General features: G+C 33.1%; 1 protein-coding gene across 1 annotated transcript; it reads left to right on the forward strand.

Moving 5' to 3' along the window:
• Positions 1-1,260: 1,260 nt before the first annotated feature.
• Positions 1,261-18,611, forward strand: LOC126979127 (rho GTPase-activating protein 1-like). Its single transcript, XM_050828346.1, has 10 exons — positions 1,261-1,647; positions 1,764-1,907; positions 1,983-2,108; positions 8,331-8,443; positions 14,091-14,245; positions 14,609-14,926; positions 15,025-15,251; positions 15,480-15,680; positions 16,176-16,282; positions 17,682-18,611. The coding sequence occupies exons 2-10, from the start codon at positions 1,868-1,870 to the stop codon at positions 17,850-17,852; spliced, it is 1,458 nt and encodes a 485-aa protein (XP_050684303.1). The 5' UTR covers positions 1,261-1,647; positions 1,764-1,867; the 3' UTR covers positions 17,853-18,611.
• The last annotated feature ends 1,536 nt before the right edge of the window (positions 18,612-20,147 follow it).

Here is a 20,147-nt window from a genome sequence, read left to right on the forward strand (position 1 = left end):
CCAAAAAAAAACCAAAAGGTATCTACAGTAAGGGTCCCATTTTTACAATTTTACTTACGATTTTACTACTTAACTCCTACGTAAACAAATAGCACTCACTGTCTACATCCGCTACCTACCCTAAAACTTGTTTTAGTAGTTTGATAGTTCAGCTACCTATGTAAGCACCTGTTTATTAAAAATTATTACACTGCAACAATTACTTTTTTACATACTTTCCTAAAATATTCTACCTCGATCATATCGCAACAGACACCATCAATATTTTGTCATTTCTGTACGTTAATCTATGATCGGCTTGGCGGCGATCGGCATTGTCATGGCAACTTATTTATTTTGTTAGATAAGTATTGAAATCTAATAAAATGTTATAATTCATGATTTCTTAACTGTGGTATGTAATTCTATGATTTTTTTTTTTACTTTCGTATCATCAGTGCATCTTCCCATAACACAAGACGGCATTTTAATGTTGTACCTATATCAAATTGTAACCAATTCTGTCAACAACAAACGCATGTGTACCGTTTTCGTATCGAGAGAGCGACTACGACCAAAGGAACCAATTGACTCAATTTAGGAGATTGATTTCGGCGCGCAAGTGACATGTCGACCTCTTTTAATACTGTAATATCATTGTATTATACCCAATATTATAGCATTTAAGTAAGTGTAAAAAAAAAAAAAATCTACAAATTTCGTATTAAAAATTGAAATTTATTTATTGTATTATTTATAGGTATTCAAGCAAACAAAGACGTTTCCTTTAAAATCCATAAATTCAATCTAAATATTATCAAGATCAAGAGCATGTTTCTTCATTCTTTCTTATATTCACACATTGTTGTTTATCGATATTCTGTCGATATTATAGTGGCAAGCACTATCTTGCTGGAATAAAAAAAACGGCTACATAAGGATTTCAATTCAAGTTGATGCCGTATGTAGTCTATTTCTGTCGCACTCCTAGATGTATATTATGATGAAAGAGTTGGCAACTACTTACAAGAAAATGTTCAATTGAATGCGCGCTCTCCAGGCTGTATATTTATCTTAGAACTTTTATTATTTCTTAAAGTTGTGTTTATTTGTTTCCGTTGTGGTTGTGGAACTATAGTAAGTATTCTATGTCTATGGCATAGAGGCCGGGTTGATTTATTAGATTCTTGCTCTGAAATTTGTTTTATGTTCTCTATGCCGGATACGGTTCTGTTTAAAAAATTATATTATATTCTCTTTGCTTATTGATAATTTCTGGAAGAACTGCAAAGTGCGAATTTCTTTTCTTTGAATGCGAAAATTTTCAAAACATTTATGTAAAGTGCATAGTGCAAAACTATTTCATGATCAAAGAAGATATTTACTTGAAGATTCGTGATTCGACCATTATTCGGAATTCGCATATTCTTGTAGGATTTGGATATATCTACTTGTATGTAGTGACTAGTGTTTCATGTTTGGTACCTACCCACTTCGCTGTGTACATAATAAATTTGTAATAATTGTCAATTTCTTAAATCTGATTGTCCGTAATCACTATTATGCTATATATTTGTCGTCGAAAATATTTTGATTTAATCCTAAAGATCATAGTCACGGCTTAACTCGATCGAAATATCGGCTAGAATTATTGTAGTATAAAATTTCGTAAGTATCTACGCACTAAAAATGTCTTGGATCTGCGATGTTTTCTAATCAATATTGTAATTTGACCTTGTTTCAGAGTGATTCTATCTTCATGCATAATATATTTTCCGTTTCAGATGGTTGGAGTTGAGATAATTTGAGAATAATTTATTTAATTTCGACTTCGAATCCATCTAATTTGAAGTAAACATCCGCCTTGTGTTATTCCAAATTTTCTTTCATGGAGTCTAAAAATCAAAATACTACACTGTATTCAACAGGTTTGTTAATTTTGAGGTGTCCCTATTTCTGTCCCTATTAATATTAGTTTGAAATTGCTTATATTTTAATTTCAGATGGTCAAAGCATAGAAGTTGAAGATGATGATCCCAATCTTTTAAATACAAGCCTTTCAGATTACCATGATTATGAACCTAGATTAGAATTTGATGATTCAGAGTTGATAGCATCTACTACATTGGGTAAGAGCTTTAATTATTCTATTCTAGGTATTTCAAAATATTACTAGAGTTAATTTATTTTAATAATTTTTATTGTTTCTGAATTATACTTGCTATCACTTTCATCTAGTAGAAGGAATTATCATGTGATATCCACCTACACACAACATTGGTCAATTGTAAATGAACCAAATACATGACCACCCCAATAAACTGAGTTAGAAAGACTACAAGATGTCACAACAAAAACAAGGCATGCTTTTATGCAAACCATATGCATATTTAATGGCAATATGGCAAACTAAACAATCAAAACAGAGTGCTGTTTTTGTAACTAAAGCCTGCCCAAGGTCAGAGGTTGTTGTATCTAAAGTAAACAAAATAAGATTGTGGTTGAGCAACAAATTTCTAGTGAAACTGTACCTATATTATAATTATATATTATTTATCAATTAATAGTTTAATAATTAATTATTGTTGTAGTTGTTAAATCTAAATGTTTTGTTATGTATTGAGACTTCAGTTCTTTGTATGATTGATATATTTGATATATAGGCAGACCCGCATGTACTAACTTTGATATGGTATGAATCGCAGAATGCACTTGGCATCTTCTGTGATTTATCTAAGGCTTTTGATTGTGTTCAACATTCAACGCTGGTCAGGAAACTATACCACTATGGCATAAAAGGAACTGCGCTTGATCTTCTGACTTCATATCTAAACAATAGAATTCAGAGGGTCGACATGAATGGCAGGAGATCTCCTGGGACTCCTATCAGTATGGGGGTACCACAAGGGTCTATTCTTGGACCATTCCTCTTCCTTATCTATATAAATGATCTTCCTTATCTTATAGAGAAAAAACAAGGAATATTTGTTTGCGGACAACACTTCACTGATTTTCAAAGTGAAAAGAAACCAAGCTATGTATGACGGAGTGAACGATATTTTATCTGACATTGTGTACTGGTTTAGCGCTAATTACCTATTGTTATTTAGCAAAAAAACTAAATACATTAAATTTTGTTAAATGGAGAGGTGATAGAACCAGTGGAATCTGCTATATTTCTTGACATAACTCTCCAGATTCCAAATTACAATGGGGCCCCCATATTGAAGGATTGACAAACAGACTTAGTTCTGCAGCATACGGGGTTAAAAAGATTAGACAATTAACTGACATAGATACGGCGCGACTAGTATACTTTAGTTATTTCCATAGTATTATGTCCTATGGCATATTGCTATGGGGCAACGCTGCCGATATTAATACAATATTTGTGCTGCAGAAGAGGGCTATTTGCACTATTTATAACCTAGGTTCTAGAGAATCATTGAGAGCAAAATTCAAAGAAATTAATATCTTGACTGTTGCTTCTCAATATATTCTTGATAATGTAATGTATGTTCATAGGCACATAAGTGAATTTGCCAGAAACTGTCATAACCATAATGTTAACACCAGGAACAGACGTAAACTGATGATGCCTACTACTCGGCTAAGTTGAGTTAGTAAGTCTTTTGTGGGGCGATGTATATGCTTTTACAACAAGATCCCAGAGAATATTCAAAAGAAAAGTATTATGTTATTCAAAAGAATTGTTACAAAACGTTTGTGTGGTAAAGGTTACTATAACATAAATGAGTTTCTTAATGATACCACAGATTGGGAATGGAGTGACCACCCTCAGGCTATTAAATAATAAGTTTAATTGTACAATATTACTTTGTAAACACATTTATTCAATGGAAAAAAAAAGCCCGCTGAGTTTGTTGCGCCCATTCTTCTCAGGTCTGAGGCATGGGCCATGAGGCATTTTAGAATGGGTGGTAGTTTTTTTTTACTTTCAATAAGTGATGTCACATCCTATTTTGAATAAAAATATTTGAATTTGATACACTTGCACAGGATAACATCCTCAATTTATTGAGCTGTCTTTTAATTTTTGACTGGGTGTTTTGAAGAGTGAGATGTTACCTCTCTCTCTCTCTGTGGGGCAAGCACTAGACGCGAGAAGTACTGTGGCGTTGGTGACTCCTGCTCTGTGGGATATGTCTGTTGTAGACAGAGTGTATGGCTAAGTACTGAGCTAGCCTGTATATCACAGACAATAGAAACTAGAAAAATTCGTTTTAACAAGTATGAATGTGGTAGACTGAAGAATGGATGTGGTAAATGTGACTTGATTGAACAGAAATTCTTTATGCCACATTAACAAAAGCTTATTGTATATGAAGGACTGCCATCTATAAATATTCCTTTCTTTAGCATGATTCTTTCAAACCATTTAGATACAATAGGTAGGAAGCTGATGGGTCTGTATGATGTTAATTCGTGAATTGATTTGGCCAATCTCGACTACCACAATTGATTGCTTGCTGCATCATCCTTTAGTTCTCTAGTTGATCTATTGTCATGTGGTACACTGTTATCCTAAGTTTTGGATTGTAAGCATTGGGAACCTTGAACTATAGGCATAAATGATCATATTTAAGAAACAGGTTAAAAATAGTCATAACTTAATGATAGATGTTGCATACACACTTTGAAACTACTGGTTTGTCCACCTGGAGCTAATGAAATTCCCAATATTTGTGGTAGATTTGAAGCTTTATGTTACTTTATTCCCTGATTCCTGTGCATGCGGAGAAACCATGTAATTTTTTACATATTAAATAATACAGAAATCAACCTTTGCCTATGATATGACCTTCCTCAGTTATAATAGTGATCCCAATGCAGCAACCAGACATTTGAAAACTTAGCTTGATGCCACAGCTCAAATCAAAATCAATTTATTCACGTAGGTCACGGTCACATTTACCCTAAGACATTAAACTTGACCACTGGTCAATCTAATCTCCGACACACTGTCGCAATCTACCTGTGTTAAACACTTTGGATTTTATCTGGACAGAAGGATGGTAGGGAAAGACCATATAAAAAAGAAGCGCAACAAAATGTAGTTTAGATTCAAAAACCTACTATGGGTTCTAGGTAGACAGACTGCCTTACCCTTATCTAACAAACTAGATATATTGCTCCACAATAAAATTGATCTGGATGTATGGAATACAACTGTGTTCGAGAGCCAGCAAATCCAACATGATAATGATCCAGAGAGCTCAAAACAGCATACTAAGGGTACTTACATCAGCGAGTTGGTAAACTGGAAATCCATGAGTTCCTGGAAATCACAACCATATTTGACAAAGTAAAACAATACTCAACCAGCTGTAAGGCTTGTTTGACAACTCATCCTACCCTGTTATCCAATATGCTCTTGCAGCCAAATCAGATTAGCAGACTCAAGAGAGCCAAGATGCTACCTATCTAGGAGGAGATGGAGCAATGGCTCCACCTTTCCAAACCTCAACCTCTTGCAACTCACCCAATTATAGTCTTGAGGATTGATCGCAGGTCTAAATGAGAACAAAAATCAAATAAAAAGTCACAAGATGTTAGTGAAATCAGTGATTAAGATGTGCTAATCAAAAGTATACTCACATAATTATAGACTCTGTTGTTAAAAAATCAACTCAAATGCTTGGCTTCATGAGACTCAATACCTATAATCTCTGTAAAAATCAAAATAAATATATTATTTGCAGTGTAAGAGGAATTTTACCATATATATATATCTGTCAACTCACGGAATCCTTCGCAGTCCATAAATTTATTATAAAGTGTACTGTGGTGCTGACTCGACAGCGAAATTATCTTCAGAGGTTCCATCCAGGAAATGCTCTATAAAGTAAAACAATCTTGATAGACCTGACATAAAAAATCTAAAACATCCGGGAACCTGTAAATGCTGGTTATATAACATATAACCAGCATATAGCATATAGCTAAGTTAGTATAGACTTGAGATACAAATATCGTAAGCATTTCTGGAGTTCTATACCCCTTGTAATAGTCAGTCTAATATAATAATACCCCATGTCTGATGGTAGAAGCTAGTAGTCGCCTATGAATGTTTCATTAGATATTGGGAGGACTTTCATCACTGTGTGTCTCAGTGACAGATTGCCAACTATAACTTAATTCTTCTTTAACTTACTACTTCCCTATACTTAGTAGAGTGAATCCATATTGCTACTCCAACAGGACTGCTGGGGACTTTGGATACTTCAGTAAAAATTTTATGCCACTTTTGGAAATTTGAGTGCATAATGTATAAGGTATATTTGCTTCTATTGTGTTCTTATCAATACCCAAAACTAAAATTAAGAAGGGTTGAAATGTTAGTGCATTGAAGGGAATTGAAAGTAAAGGTAATTTGGAAGTATGAAAGAGACCATTAGGTAGGTGAGACAAATCGCGCTAAACTTCACAATGACAACTAAGACAATTTACTTTTTCGACTCTTTTCAACCGCAGCTGCCCTGAAAACGTGCTCTGCAAAGGTCACGAAACATCGGGTTGAATATTTTTTTTAATATTTTGTACAATGTGTTAATTATCTATAAAGTATTTTCTTTTAAACTTTTGTAAACTGTAGAAACTTTTAAGTGGCCTTCAGAAATTGGTGAGATAATTTGTTATATTTTTCAGCTGAAAGTTTTACAAAAATTATAAAAATTAAATAAGTCACTTTTTAGGGTCGGTAACGGTACCTCAGTAACTTTGTAAAAATATTTTGAAACATCCATAAAATAATAACATTTTGCTTGATTTGTGGCCAGACTATGTTACGTTAGTTTTTCTATACGACTATACGTAAAATAAATTTTTGGAAGAAAAATATTTTAAGGTAATGTAAGTGTTACACTATTTATTGTAAATTCAGTTATTTGTTAGTATTATTCAAGAGACTTTGTTTTTTGCCGAAAATTGTTTGCGTTGTTAATGACTGTTATATCTATCGTTAGCTCAAAATTATTTCTCAATGTAAAGATGGGTATATGGTTTTATAGTGATGTATTAAGATAGGAATAGTAGATTGTTAACCGAGGGTCGAAAGAATCAATTCCCGAGGCATTTAGACGCCCGAGCGCAGCGAGTAGGAATTGATTCTTTTACCCGTGTTAAACACTCATTTCAAATACCTATGAGGAAAATAAAACTATTTGTTTATCTAAACTATTCATAGATAATATGTAATAATATTAGTAGTACCTATTTAAATTTAATTGTCAAATTAGGACAATTTATGTCGACTTTTTGAATTTTAAATATGGAACTCACCGCGTAATTGTTGCGCCTTATTCACCTCAAAGAAGTTTGTGCTAAGTTCACACTGGCTGTTTAGAAAGTCACATGGCTGCAGCATTTTTGTTTATTAGTTTTTTTTTACATAAAACTATTCACAGCTGATAGCAGTTCTATTTTTAAAGTTCATTGCGGCCCTTAGTTGGGAAGTAATTTGTATGAGTTTTTCCCTCTCTGTGGACTGAAGCAGCATTTTCTACCCAATAATCAGATCAAAACAACATTACTTTCCGAGTATGAGAAATGAAAATGTTTATTTGGGCATGGGTGAGTCAGCTCCTCTTGGGTGATTTAAAGAAGAATGTTTTAAAAAAGATTCTCGAGATATGGTTTGCTAGCTGGAGCTCAACTGTGAAGTTCTTCAAGTATTGTCAACACAAGAAACCATGGTATGACATGAGCGGACCAAAATATATCTGCGCTACAAACGAGCATTTGAAAAAAGAAGTGTCGCCGTTACATTGACACGTCTGCACAAAATAGTTGATTTCTTTCTGTGCAGAACTGTCAATGCAATGGAGCATTCTTCTATGAATCTACAACGACTTTCGACCTCAAATATGCAAAGATTACTGCATCCAACAGGGAAAAGGATCAGGTGGTAAAGATTGTGTATTAGGTATGTTAAGTAAAATGTATTGGTGTGTGCGCCCGAAAATGTATTATTAAAATTTTCTTCCCTCATAAAGCTTTAGCTCGCAAGAAAATGTGAATATTTTGGTGTATTTGGGCTCTCGGCATCGTCTCGTGCATTCAAACTGAATCCAAATAGAAAACAATCCATGCAATTATCAGAAGTGTTCTATCAGATTTCGTAAATATCTTCCTCTTGGTGGGAAATGTACTGTTTTGTTAGCCAAAGAGTGTTGATTGTTTTGTTATTTTATACTTTTAATATATCAAGTCAATTGCGATACTTTGATACAGTATATATTCACAAGGATATTCATATTTTTTCCGATTTAAGATTTATTCATTTGTCTTGTGGCTGTTTGAAATTTGACTGTTTTTTTTTATTATTCTAGATTCAATTCCACCGGAATTGCTTGATATGTCTGATGACTTTAGCCGACTATCAGCCATTGGTTCGATCGAGGAAAATTTTGAAAAAGAACTCGCAGTGGATGCCTTATCTGAGGTAAGATTTTTATGGCAATTACATACATCCATAGACTTAGAATATAGCTTATATCTTAATATAAATTAGCGTATAGACTACCTTTTAGACCGATAATGTGTGACCAATTTTGATTCGACAATGTGTGCGTTAGCTAGTGGTCTTATATTCAAAATACTAACGGCCGTTCCCAATATTCAGTCTGTCTCTTACTTGAGATAAAAATCTTGACTATCGTTGACTTTTCTGTCCCCTTAACTATCGACGGTAACTCACCTTATCCGCGCACGCTGTCTGTCAATGAGACGAGGTATAGCTTACCAGCGATATATAGTTAGTACGGAAATTGCAATTCACGCGTCCCAATATAAGGCAGTAAGAATGAATTGTCGGGTATATTGGAACAGCTTCAGATTATTGACAGCTAATTACTGACAGTAGAAGGTAGTAATTTATCTCTATCTGTAAATAGTATATTTGGAACGGCCGTAAGGAGCTAATGTCAAGCGTTTAGTCCTGTCTATCGAAATCGGTAACAGTCACAAAAGATTGCTCTCGATATTCGATACACTTCTCTATTGCACGCTTTGTTCATCTATACGTCAAATCAAAGCAAATCAAATCAAAATATTTTATTTCGTAGGTAACTCACATCACACTTGAAATATGTCATTTTTTCATACAGCTCATTCAGAAGCCAGAATTCCTTAGAGAATAACGAGCAAGAATCTATAAGGTTGTTCTTTTCAAAACAGAATGGTATCACAAGTTATTACTTTTAGTTTAATTACAATATATGCAAAGTAATGCAACAAAAATACTCAAACGTCAAATACTAACACGAGTAAGTCAAAAAAGATGTAAATTAATATGTAACAACACAAGAGTTATTGAGTACATACATATAGTGAAATACAGTAGATATATCAATCCATACATACCGTAAATAATATAAAGCAAGATATTTTTTTTAGCTACTATATAGATATTAAAGTTATAAAGATAATAACTTTAATAAAAAAAAATGAAAATAAAAGACATAAAAAACATGACGTAGACTTTCCGGTGGCAGTATCAACCAGCCACCACAGGTAGCGACCGTTCACGAGCATGTTGCATGGACCAGCCATCGCCTCCCTCGGCCATATTTTAGGGAAGGAAACGACCCTCCCCACTTTGTCGCCACAAGCAGTGGCATTAAGCGCGCATGACGATGTCTGTCACGAGAATTGTACCAAATAACAAAAGAAAAACTACCAACAGCTAGTATATTGTAAGTCTATGCTTACATCACATTACTCGTTTAGATTTAGGTGTCGGTTGCAGCGCCTTCCAGCGAGTGTCCGTGCGACGTGACGTATTGCACAGCAAGTAGTTGGTAGGTTACCTGGATATCCCTCATGTCGACATGTAAATAATTAGGTACCTATGTTAAAATCAAATATATCGATATGAACGCTTAACTGTTGAAATATATTGCATAAGCGCAATATTTGTCATCAGAGATAAAAGTGTATGCCAAATATCAAATCTGTTAACAGGAAAGGGGTAAATTTTCAGTTTCTAAATGTAACGCAAAGTAAATACAAATCCTTTGATCTTTCGTTGTAGGGTAACTAAGTGTGGGTCTTCTCACGTTCACGAAAAACGTGATCATCTTACATTTATATTTGTGAAGATTGACGCAAGAAGGTATATGGATTTATATTTTAATATTTGCCAATCGCGCCGAGTTATGAGACGGGGCTATTTAGGTTTTGTGAACGCACCTTTTAGTGTTTTTACTCAAGACACATTAGTCCGTGGTAGATTTTCATAACGTGCAGTCGATTTATTGTTCAAGTGTGACTAATTATAAGATTCTTCATATAGGGATTTTGTGATAAGTTTATTTCAGGTAAATATAAACACAAACGAAATATCGTATGATTTTTTTCGTATTACTTATCCAATCATATCGATTAAAATTAATATAATGTTGTTACTTATTTTAATATAATCTCTGTGGCTTGTTCAAGACATGCCCACTTTGGACACTAACAATAAATAAAAATAATTTAAATAACTTTTATATGCAATTTAATTGCACTTAAAAAAGTGTTAATTAATTATTGCAAACTAATTGAAGAATTTGCCGTTTGATATTGTTGATTCATCTATCCAGTAAGTGTCTGTAAATTTAGGTATATTTAAACTAAATTTCTTAATTTTTATATTTAATATGTAAAATAATTTGGAGGTAACATTACCAGTTTCTATACATACATACAAATATTTTTTTCAAATAAAATCAATACTAGGCATCCATTCATACATCCATGCCTATAATAAGACCTGGTCGGAGCTGGCACCGGACCGAGATAAATGGAGTAAAGCTTTTGCCCAGCAGTGGGATCCGATAGGCTCATAATTTTTTTTTATACATATAGTATATTATGTAGGCTTATGCGTTCCACAGTTATCATTGTTCTTCCCGACTCAGGTTAGTGTCATTTGCAGATTACAAAACTATATGTATACTTGTATATTATCAAATCAATTATTATACCAACAATCATTTTATTATTTAAAATAAATTAATAATATTAATACAATAATTATTTTGTTTTTCCCTAGTGTTGTAATAAAATAATGTCACATCAGAGCTGGAGCTGGAGTCTCATAGAATTATTCATACAGAAATAAAAATGAAACTAAAAAATATTAAAGGTCACGAATCAAAATAACAACTATCCTCTCTCTAATATTGGATCAAATTGCACAGTGTGCTAAGTTTGTTTAGATGTTCATCGCGGGCAAACAAAAAACGTGACACGAAATTTTTATATAATGATGATAAATATAATAATAATTGATTCACACATTATTTAGCCCCTAATTAGGCATATTAAGCATAGCCTGTACTTTAGGTACGATAAAACGATATACTTAATACAATAAATATACTCAATCATACATAAATACGTCTTAGTCTGACCATAAATACTCTTTTCCTATTATCGTGCAAAGTTCGATTTTGCGCATGCATTTGCGTTCGCAAGGTAAATATTCCCACACGAGCGAGCGGGAATGTAGCTGAGCGTGCGGGAATGTAATGAGTATACGAGTGATTCCAAGATGTACACGCGCGCGCCATCTCTGGCATTAGCACGTGCGAGCGACACTGTCTCTCCGAGCTCGAGCGTTCATGCTCGCGCTGGGTTGTTTCCATCTTTGTCGTCTGGAATGGACCTGTCAAAACGTGCGTCGCCCCGGTCCCAGCGTCCCAACGCCATCGTTCTATACCATCCAATTATTCAAAATAATTGTAGTGGTCGAACTTTGCGCAACTTAATAGGACAAATAGTATACGAAACTCATGCGCACGTAGGTCATCCTGCACTATTTCCTATTATCGTGCGCAAAGTTCGATTTTGCGCATGCATTTGCGTTCGCAAAGTACCACTTTCCCACACGTTGACAAGAGCGTGCAGGAATGTATAATACAAGCGATTCTAAGGTGTACACGCGCGCGGCTTCTCTAGCACTCTCTTCGCATTAACACGTGGGAACGACACTGTCTCCCACCGAGCGCTCTTGCCCGCGCCAGTTTGTTTACATTTTTGTAGTCTGGAATGGACCTGTCAAAACGTGCGTAAAAAGATAGCACCTAGAACCATGTCGCGTATTTTAAATGATGACATAGGACTTGCAGCCTATAAGAGACGTACTGGTCATTTCTTAACTGATAATTTAAAACAGAATAGGGTGGTAAAATCGAAACAATTACTGAAGCGGTTCGCAAAGGGAGGTCACAGAAAAGTTATGTTCACGGATGAAAATTGTTACAATTGAGTAAAATTTTAATAAACAAAATGACGATAGGTCGACAGAATGCAACGTGGGCACTATCCGACTTCAGTGATGGTTTGGGGTATTAGCTATGAAAGAGTGACTGAGCCATACTTTTGTGAAAAACGTATCAAAACATCGGCACAAGTATATAAAGATACCATTCATGAGAAGGTATTGAAGCCCCTTAACAAAACCTTGTACAATAATCATGAATGGTCCTCCCAGTAAGACTCGACGCCGGGTCATTAAGCTCGGTCTACGCAGTCTTGGTTGGAAACGAACGTTTCGGATTTCATCAGAGCTGAAGACTGGCCATCGTCTAGTCCCGATTTTAATCCGCTGGATTATGATTTATGGTCAGTTTTAGAGAGTACCGCTTGCTCGAAATGACATGATAATTTGGAGTCCCTAAAACAATCCGTACGATTAGCAGTGAAGAATTTTCCCATGGAAAGAGTGCGTGCTTATTGATAACTGGCCTCAACGTTTAAAGGACTGCAGCCAAAGAAGACCTCTTCAAATAAGCTTTTTATATTTTAAATTGTTTTATAATTATGTATTAAACTAACACGCTGTAAAAGTAGTAAATGTTATTTCCAATAGAAATATTTTTTTAATAAACATCCATCCATCCATTATTATTTTTATCATACAAAAATATAATTTTAAGGTATACATTTCGGATATACAATGAATGTATACCATATAGTATAGTAACTTGCGCCTGATGCTATCTTGATTTCATAATTTTGTTGGCTTACAATTTATATTATTCACGTTCCAGAAAAACAAGTCATAATTACCTAAAGGATCGATTTAGTATGGCTGCCGTCACATTTTCCGACGCACCTAATCATAATATTGTCGTTGGCACTTCAAGTATTGGGAACGATCACGTTAACGTATTTATGATTTGTATCAAGCCAAAACCACCATAATAGGAAATTTCCACTAGTGACTCATCGCGATATCTCTGGAACCATAAGACTAAAGACACTTGATATTTTATAGGAATATTCCTGTCGTCGATTTCACGTGGATCCACATGCGTGGGCTTTAATTATAGATAGGTATAATGAAAAGACTTTGTCATGTGTCGCCCCACAAACGGGATAAATTAATTTCACGACACTTGACACTGCGATTAATTTAAGCTTTTGAGTTAAGTATTAAGTAAGATAGAACATTATAGTGGCATTTTTTTAATGAAAAAAGTACACGTGCTCTTAATTTTACTTATTTTACAGAATATAACAGTTCTTTAATACATATCTCTACATAAACTCTTTTATATCTGGTCGATGGATGATTGCATCTCAGTTGATTTAGACACAAAATATTTTTTAAATTAAAAAACATTAGTTTTTATTAAAAAAAATAACAATAACAATTGCTCAGTATGTATGTACCTTTATTGTACAGTGAAAAACTTTCGGTGCGGCGGGTATTAGACACATTTCAATAAAAAGCCCTTCAATGGTATTAATCCAATTGAAATACAAACTTGAATTTTAAATCTTTCAAAAAAGACGTATATGTAATTCGGAGAATGTATTACACACTGTAGGTCAGCCGGTAAGTAGTGCAAATGCTCCGTACCTCAACTACACTGCGCTTTTGCCGATCAATATTGTTATCTAGGTCTCCCAGGCTAGCGAATCAGATTTAGGTCATGATTCACGTGGATCAGTTTCAATTTCACAAAATAAATCAACATTGTGTAGTTTACAACTGTATTCTATATTTTACTATATTATTAATTAAATATGTAATAATTGTATCGAATTATTGTCTAAAGTAGTGTGAAGTAAAGTAAAAGTGTTTTGGTGTGCAGTTAGATTCTTCGTCGCACGCCTTCGAAACATCGGGACTTAACAGAAGCGGGGCGATTGAAGTTGTTGGTGATGATGTGATAGGCCGTCGGATTATCGTAATATCAGCGTGTCAACTGCCGCCAAATAATAATGTTAATCCTGATGAGTTTCTAAGGTAAATACATTGTTATCATGTGTTTTTAATGATAAACATTTTTGTGCCTTTATAGTTATAGAGCTTTTTAAATGAGTTATAGAGATGGAGCTGCAAAATATTAGGTGGTAAAAAAAACTGTTGAAAACAAGCAGATGTTACTTATTAGATAAATCACAATATAATATTAAATAATTTACAATATATCAAATATTATTCAATATTTTCACAATTCATTTGTAAGTATGTGAGGAATAATGAAATACTCGTGTATTTGGGGATTGCAACAATGGCCATGCATATTCAATAATTACTGGATATTTTTTGGAATGCCGTGCCGTTCTATTGTCATGTATATCAACAATGAATACTATTTTATTCCAGGTATCTTATGTACACATTAGACAAGTATGTAGAACAGGATTATAGTGTTGTTTATTTTCATTACGGACTTCCGGAAAATAGAAATCCGCCTTTGTCGTGGATGTGGAAAGCATACAGAACACTCGATAGAAAATACAAGAAGAACCTTAAAGCATTGTATCTAGTCCACCCAACAAATCTTATTCGCATCGTATGGCAGGTGCTGAGGCCAGCAATTAGTGTGAAGTTTGGGAGGAAAATGATGTATGTGAATTATTTACATGAGCTACGTGAACATTTAGATTTGGACAAGATTTGCATCCCTGAGGAAGTGTTAAAGTAAGTTTTTATTAGATTTAGTATAAACATTCGCTTGCTGCAATAAATGAACGATTTATTATTTAATTTTTCTTTAAATAAAAGACTTTGTGTTCTAGGCATGATAAGTTTATTTTGAGCAAAAACCCGAAAGCCGCACGAATCGCAAGCCTGATGTTGCAGAAATCGGTCGACTCGGTGGAGCAAGGCGAAGCCAGCGCTTCAATGCCGCCCACACAACAATTTGGAGTGTCATTACAGTTTATCAAAAAGAATAATACGGATATGCAAGATAACATACCACCTATAGTTCGCCAGTGCATCGAATTTTTGTCTCAACCAGATGGTAAGAATGGCCTTTGATTATTTTGCAAACTGATACACTTATGCACTTATATCCATACTCAAATCATTAATTAATATTCATTCAAAAATAGAAAAGTGACCGTCTAAAGATTTGACGAACAATAACAATTAATTACATTCAACTTTTTCATTAATAAGACATTCCGAGGTAAATGAAAAAATAAATATTTAAGAATGTGTAAGTATATCCAGATTCTAAAACTTTTAGCTTTGGAAACCGAGGGAATATTTCGAAGATCCGCTAACGTGGCAGTGGTAAAAGAGTTGCAAAGGTCTTGCAATAGAGGTGAACGTATATCGTTCAGAAACGATCCACATATTGCCGCTGTTTTGTTGAAGATGTTTCTCCGGGAGATGAAAGAGCCCTTGATGACATTCGAACACTACGAGGAAATCACAAAATTTCAACGTATGTCATTTTATATCATATTAATTTGAAATTACTAGATATAAGAATAAACATAACCGCCTTTACAAATAAACTTGGTATAAATTTATACCTGAGAACAAACCAAGAATATGCAAAATGTTGACTATATTGTTGACAACACTGTAAAATATTTCTGAAGTTTTACGAATGTGAAGCAGCCTACCAAATAAACGCGGGAAATATTATTCGTCCGAATAAACCAATCATAAGCAAAATGTCTATGTGTAAACATTTTCCATATTCTTAGGCCGAACATGTTACTTAATGATCGAACCGAACATCATTTTTTGTCAAGTATCGGGATGCAATGTTATGACAAAAAGTAGAGACTAGTAAAATATTGACAAATAGTACATTTATACCTACACAATTTTATTATTCGTCTTTATTATTAGACCTTAAAAAGATAAAAAATTAAAGATGAATTTAAAAGAAGAACTATAGATAAAGATGTTTACAAGCCTTTTCTTTCAGAGTGGCCCAAGGCGGACAAACTCAGAAATGTGAAAGTAATGGTGTTTGAAAATTTACCGATTGAAAATTATGAGCTGTTAAAGTACCTTATGAAGTTCTTATGGAAGGTAAGTTTAATAAAGTGATGGCCAAATCTACTAATAACAGATCGTCATGCAATATAAGTATGAGTAATAGAAGTAATTTATTTTATATAGAATGTGTATATAAGCGTAGCATAGGGCACAGAAATTATAATTTGGTAAAGTGGATAGGCTTGAATAAACATGTGGTCACCCGAATTTTTTAATTTTTATATAAATTATAATTGCGATAGTTTTTGACAGAGATACTTACCTGTAAGATACCTACTTACCGAGTCTAAACTAACAAAATTTAAATTTATTTATTTACTCTTTAAAAGTGCGTATCCCGGCCATGTTTGGTCTTGTTAGAATTGTTAGGAGACAGTTCCAATGTCGATATTTATTGCTTTTCTTATGAATTTTGAATACAGTGGTCGAAGTAGTCAGGTTACTACTATCTAACGCCAATATATTTCGAATTTAAATTACATTAGGTATATACCTTATATAGGTATTCAAACGATTTGAGTTTTCTTTAGTGTTAATTCCGACAATATTCATCTTTAAACAAATCGATACGTGTTTCGCCTCTACACGACGCATCCACAGTACGTGTTGTCTCGCCAAAATCTGGCACGAGACACGTGTCGATTTGTTTAAATACAAATATTAACGGAATTAACACTAAAGAAAACTCAAATAATTTGAATAATTATGGATTTCCGCAAAGTAACGCCTATTCAATAAATTTCCTAGGTATTGCATGAATGAAGTTTTTGTTTCAATTTGCACCAGTGTTGGAGAGAAAAAATAATTTTGCTTTTTGTTATCTTGTCAGTATATGTTTGTAATCGGTATTTAATTTTTCTTAAAAAAATTAGATTACGAACACAAAATAAGAAAGACATCCTCTTCACACGGTTTCCGCAACCCGGTGTCATATGAAATATAACAACATATTTAATAGTAGCTGACACTGTTAATATAAATAAATAAATATATAAGTATATTCGGGAATAATGTAGTCCAAAACCACAGGGAATGTGTAATCAAAGTAGGTAAATAAGTTAAAAATTAAACAAAAACGTATTTCTGAATGATTTTATAATATGTAGTAAAAATTATTAGGATTAATATCGTATTTGTGCAACAGCTTTCACATCTCAAAGGGTTTAGAGTGTTTTTGTTGACAGCCTATTTTTTTTTTCCAACTTCTCCAACAAGTATAGTTAATGTATACAATATCGTAACAAATGACATACTAAGACCTTCCTCAAGAACTATACCAGTCAAAGGTGAAAACAGAATGAAAATTGGTGCAGTAGTTGAGTTTATCGCAATGACACAGACAGACGCTGCGGAGGACTTTGTTTTATAATATGTAGTGATAATCACCAATTAGCGCATGAGTATTGCATTTAATATTCCAATTCCTCCACAGGTACAAGACAGGAGCTGTTTAAATAAAATGACAACCAGTAATTTAGCTGTGGTCTTTGGGCCAAATTTGTGTCGCCCAGCAACTGGTCACATTTCCTTACAAGCCATTGCACCTATAAATGCTTTTGTTGATTTTTTGCTTGAACACCAGGAGTCTATATTTTTTTTCTAAATATTTAATGTAAAAACTAGATATTATTGATGGAAAGATTCACAAGTATCACAAGATTTAAACTAATATAATATGTAATAACTAATAACTAATGTTTCTTTAATGTCGTAATTCATTAAATTATCTATATTGGACCATTATTATTTACTTATTACTATTGAAAATATTTATTTCACAAAACCTATCTCTCTTAAGTTTTGAATAAGATTCAAAAGAACAAACATTCTGAATTAATTATCCATTCCAACAAAGTTGAACTGTGAGACATTCATGTGACAACCAGATCCTTAGTTTTATTGCAGTAGTACCTACCTATTTTTATTTAAATTTACTTATCTATTCTTACATCTTACTATATTATTATTTTAGCTTAACTCTGCTACACACATTAAAATTAATTAATTTATACATACATACATAAAATCACACCTCTTTCCCGTAGAGGTAGGCAGAGACCACTTCTTTCCACTTGCTACGATCCTTACATACTTGTTTCGCTTGGTCCACTTTCATTATTCCTTTCATACATGCTCTCCGGTTTAGGGTACTCTTGACCTGTCCTTTTTTCAAGACGTCCCTGATTTGACCTTGAAACGTCCGCCTAGGTCTACCCCTTCCAACACTTTGATTCACACAGGCCTTATACACTTTCTTCATCAATCGTTCTTCATTCATTCTCTCGACATGTCCAAACCATGCATAATATATGTATTATATGCAAACCTGTACGTAATATATGATAGTTGTATGTATACATTTTCATGTAGATCGGAGAAACAGTATTAAATGTTTACTGTATTATCTCCATATAAAATACATGTATCAAACGCAATAGTTAGAATAAATATGAATCTTAGATGTAGGTGTCACCTTCAATGTAAATTTATTTACTAACCAAAATCTTTTGAGGAAATTATAGTTGACAAAATGTGTATTTTTTTATCAGTATGTTATAGGTGTTTAAAGTAAAAAGCACATGCAGTCCTTCTAACTATATAGGTATTAATTAAACATGTAACCACTTACAGTCAATTAATTTTTATGTATTTATATGATTTATTCTGTTTTTATATTTTAATCTTATTTAGACTGATACATTTTTAATTATTTTACGAATCTCTTTATGGCATTCCAATTTTCTACTATCTTTTAAAAAAACGAATATATTATATATAGTAAAATGTTATTGTTTAATTTGTTAAATTTTTTTTAATAGTATATTAAGTCATTTGTTTTTAAGTAATACCAAAGTTGTAAAACAAGCAGCAGTCAGAAATATGTACAAAATTATAAATTTAATGTTAATCTTAATGTTAAGTATAAGAATTTGCAAAAATCTTGATGTATTTTGAACGGTGAGTCTATGGAGTTATTATTTATTTTATTATGGTGAAAGAAAAATTGTTTTGATAGATTTTGATGATGATACGACAGTTTTTGTGTGTTTTATTAACTCTAACTAATTAAGAGATACTGATTTTTTTAAATAAATTAATATCTAAGTATTTTTTTCCCTAAAAATGTGAATAAAATAAAATATTTCTTGAATGTAATTTAACTTTTATTTATGACTAGCTGTCCTGGCAAACATTATTTTGTATAAATTATATATGTAAACCTTCCTTGAGCTTCAACAAGTCTATTAACAAAAGATTTTATTGATGAATTTGTTAATATGACAAGATTCTGTGCTTATTCCAATGTGCGGGAGTTACATGATATACCTAACCTACCTACCTACCTAGTGAAAAGATGCATTACAATATGTCTTTGAGTAGAGCATAGTATGATGTAACTGCACCAGCTATGACATTTTAATGAATGAATAGATTGAAACTAGCTTTCTAGAAGATAACCAACATTAATGTCATTTTAAGATCCTTACCTTAAGTATGGGCTTGAAAATATAGAGTTATAAGTATTATGTGTTTCAGTTTGTTAAGTGATTAATAAATAACCTTAACCATGTCCAAATTAAATCTACAAATTAAAGATTTTTTTAGTCAGTTTCATATTAAAGTCAGTAATTGTGACCCACTTGGTAAATCAATGCAGACATAATTATTATATATTTTGGTTGTCAAAAATAGGTTTGATTGCGAAGCATAAATGTAAATACATTTAAAAAATCTGTATGAAATCAACAAAGAACCAGCACTCATAGATTGAGTATGTGTATAGGTATTCCATACATCCAATAATGTATCAAATAGGGTAAGTACATCATATTCTAGTCTACACAGGAAACAGCAAAATTTAGTAGTACCTATCTTTCCCTTTTTTAGGTTCCATGTG

This window comes from Leptidea sinapis, chromosome Z, assembly GCF_905404315.1.
Source record: "Leptidea sinapis chromosome Z, ilLepSina1.1, whole genome shotgun sequence".
In the NCBI taxonomy this organism is placed as follows: Eukaryota; Metazoa; Arthropoda; class Insecta; order Lepidoptera; family Pieridae; genus Leptidea; species Leptidea sinapis.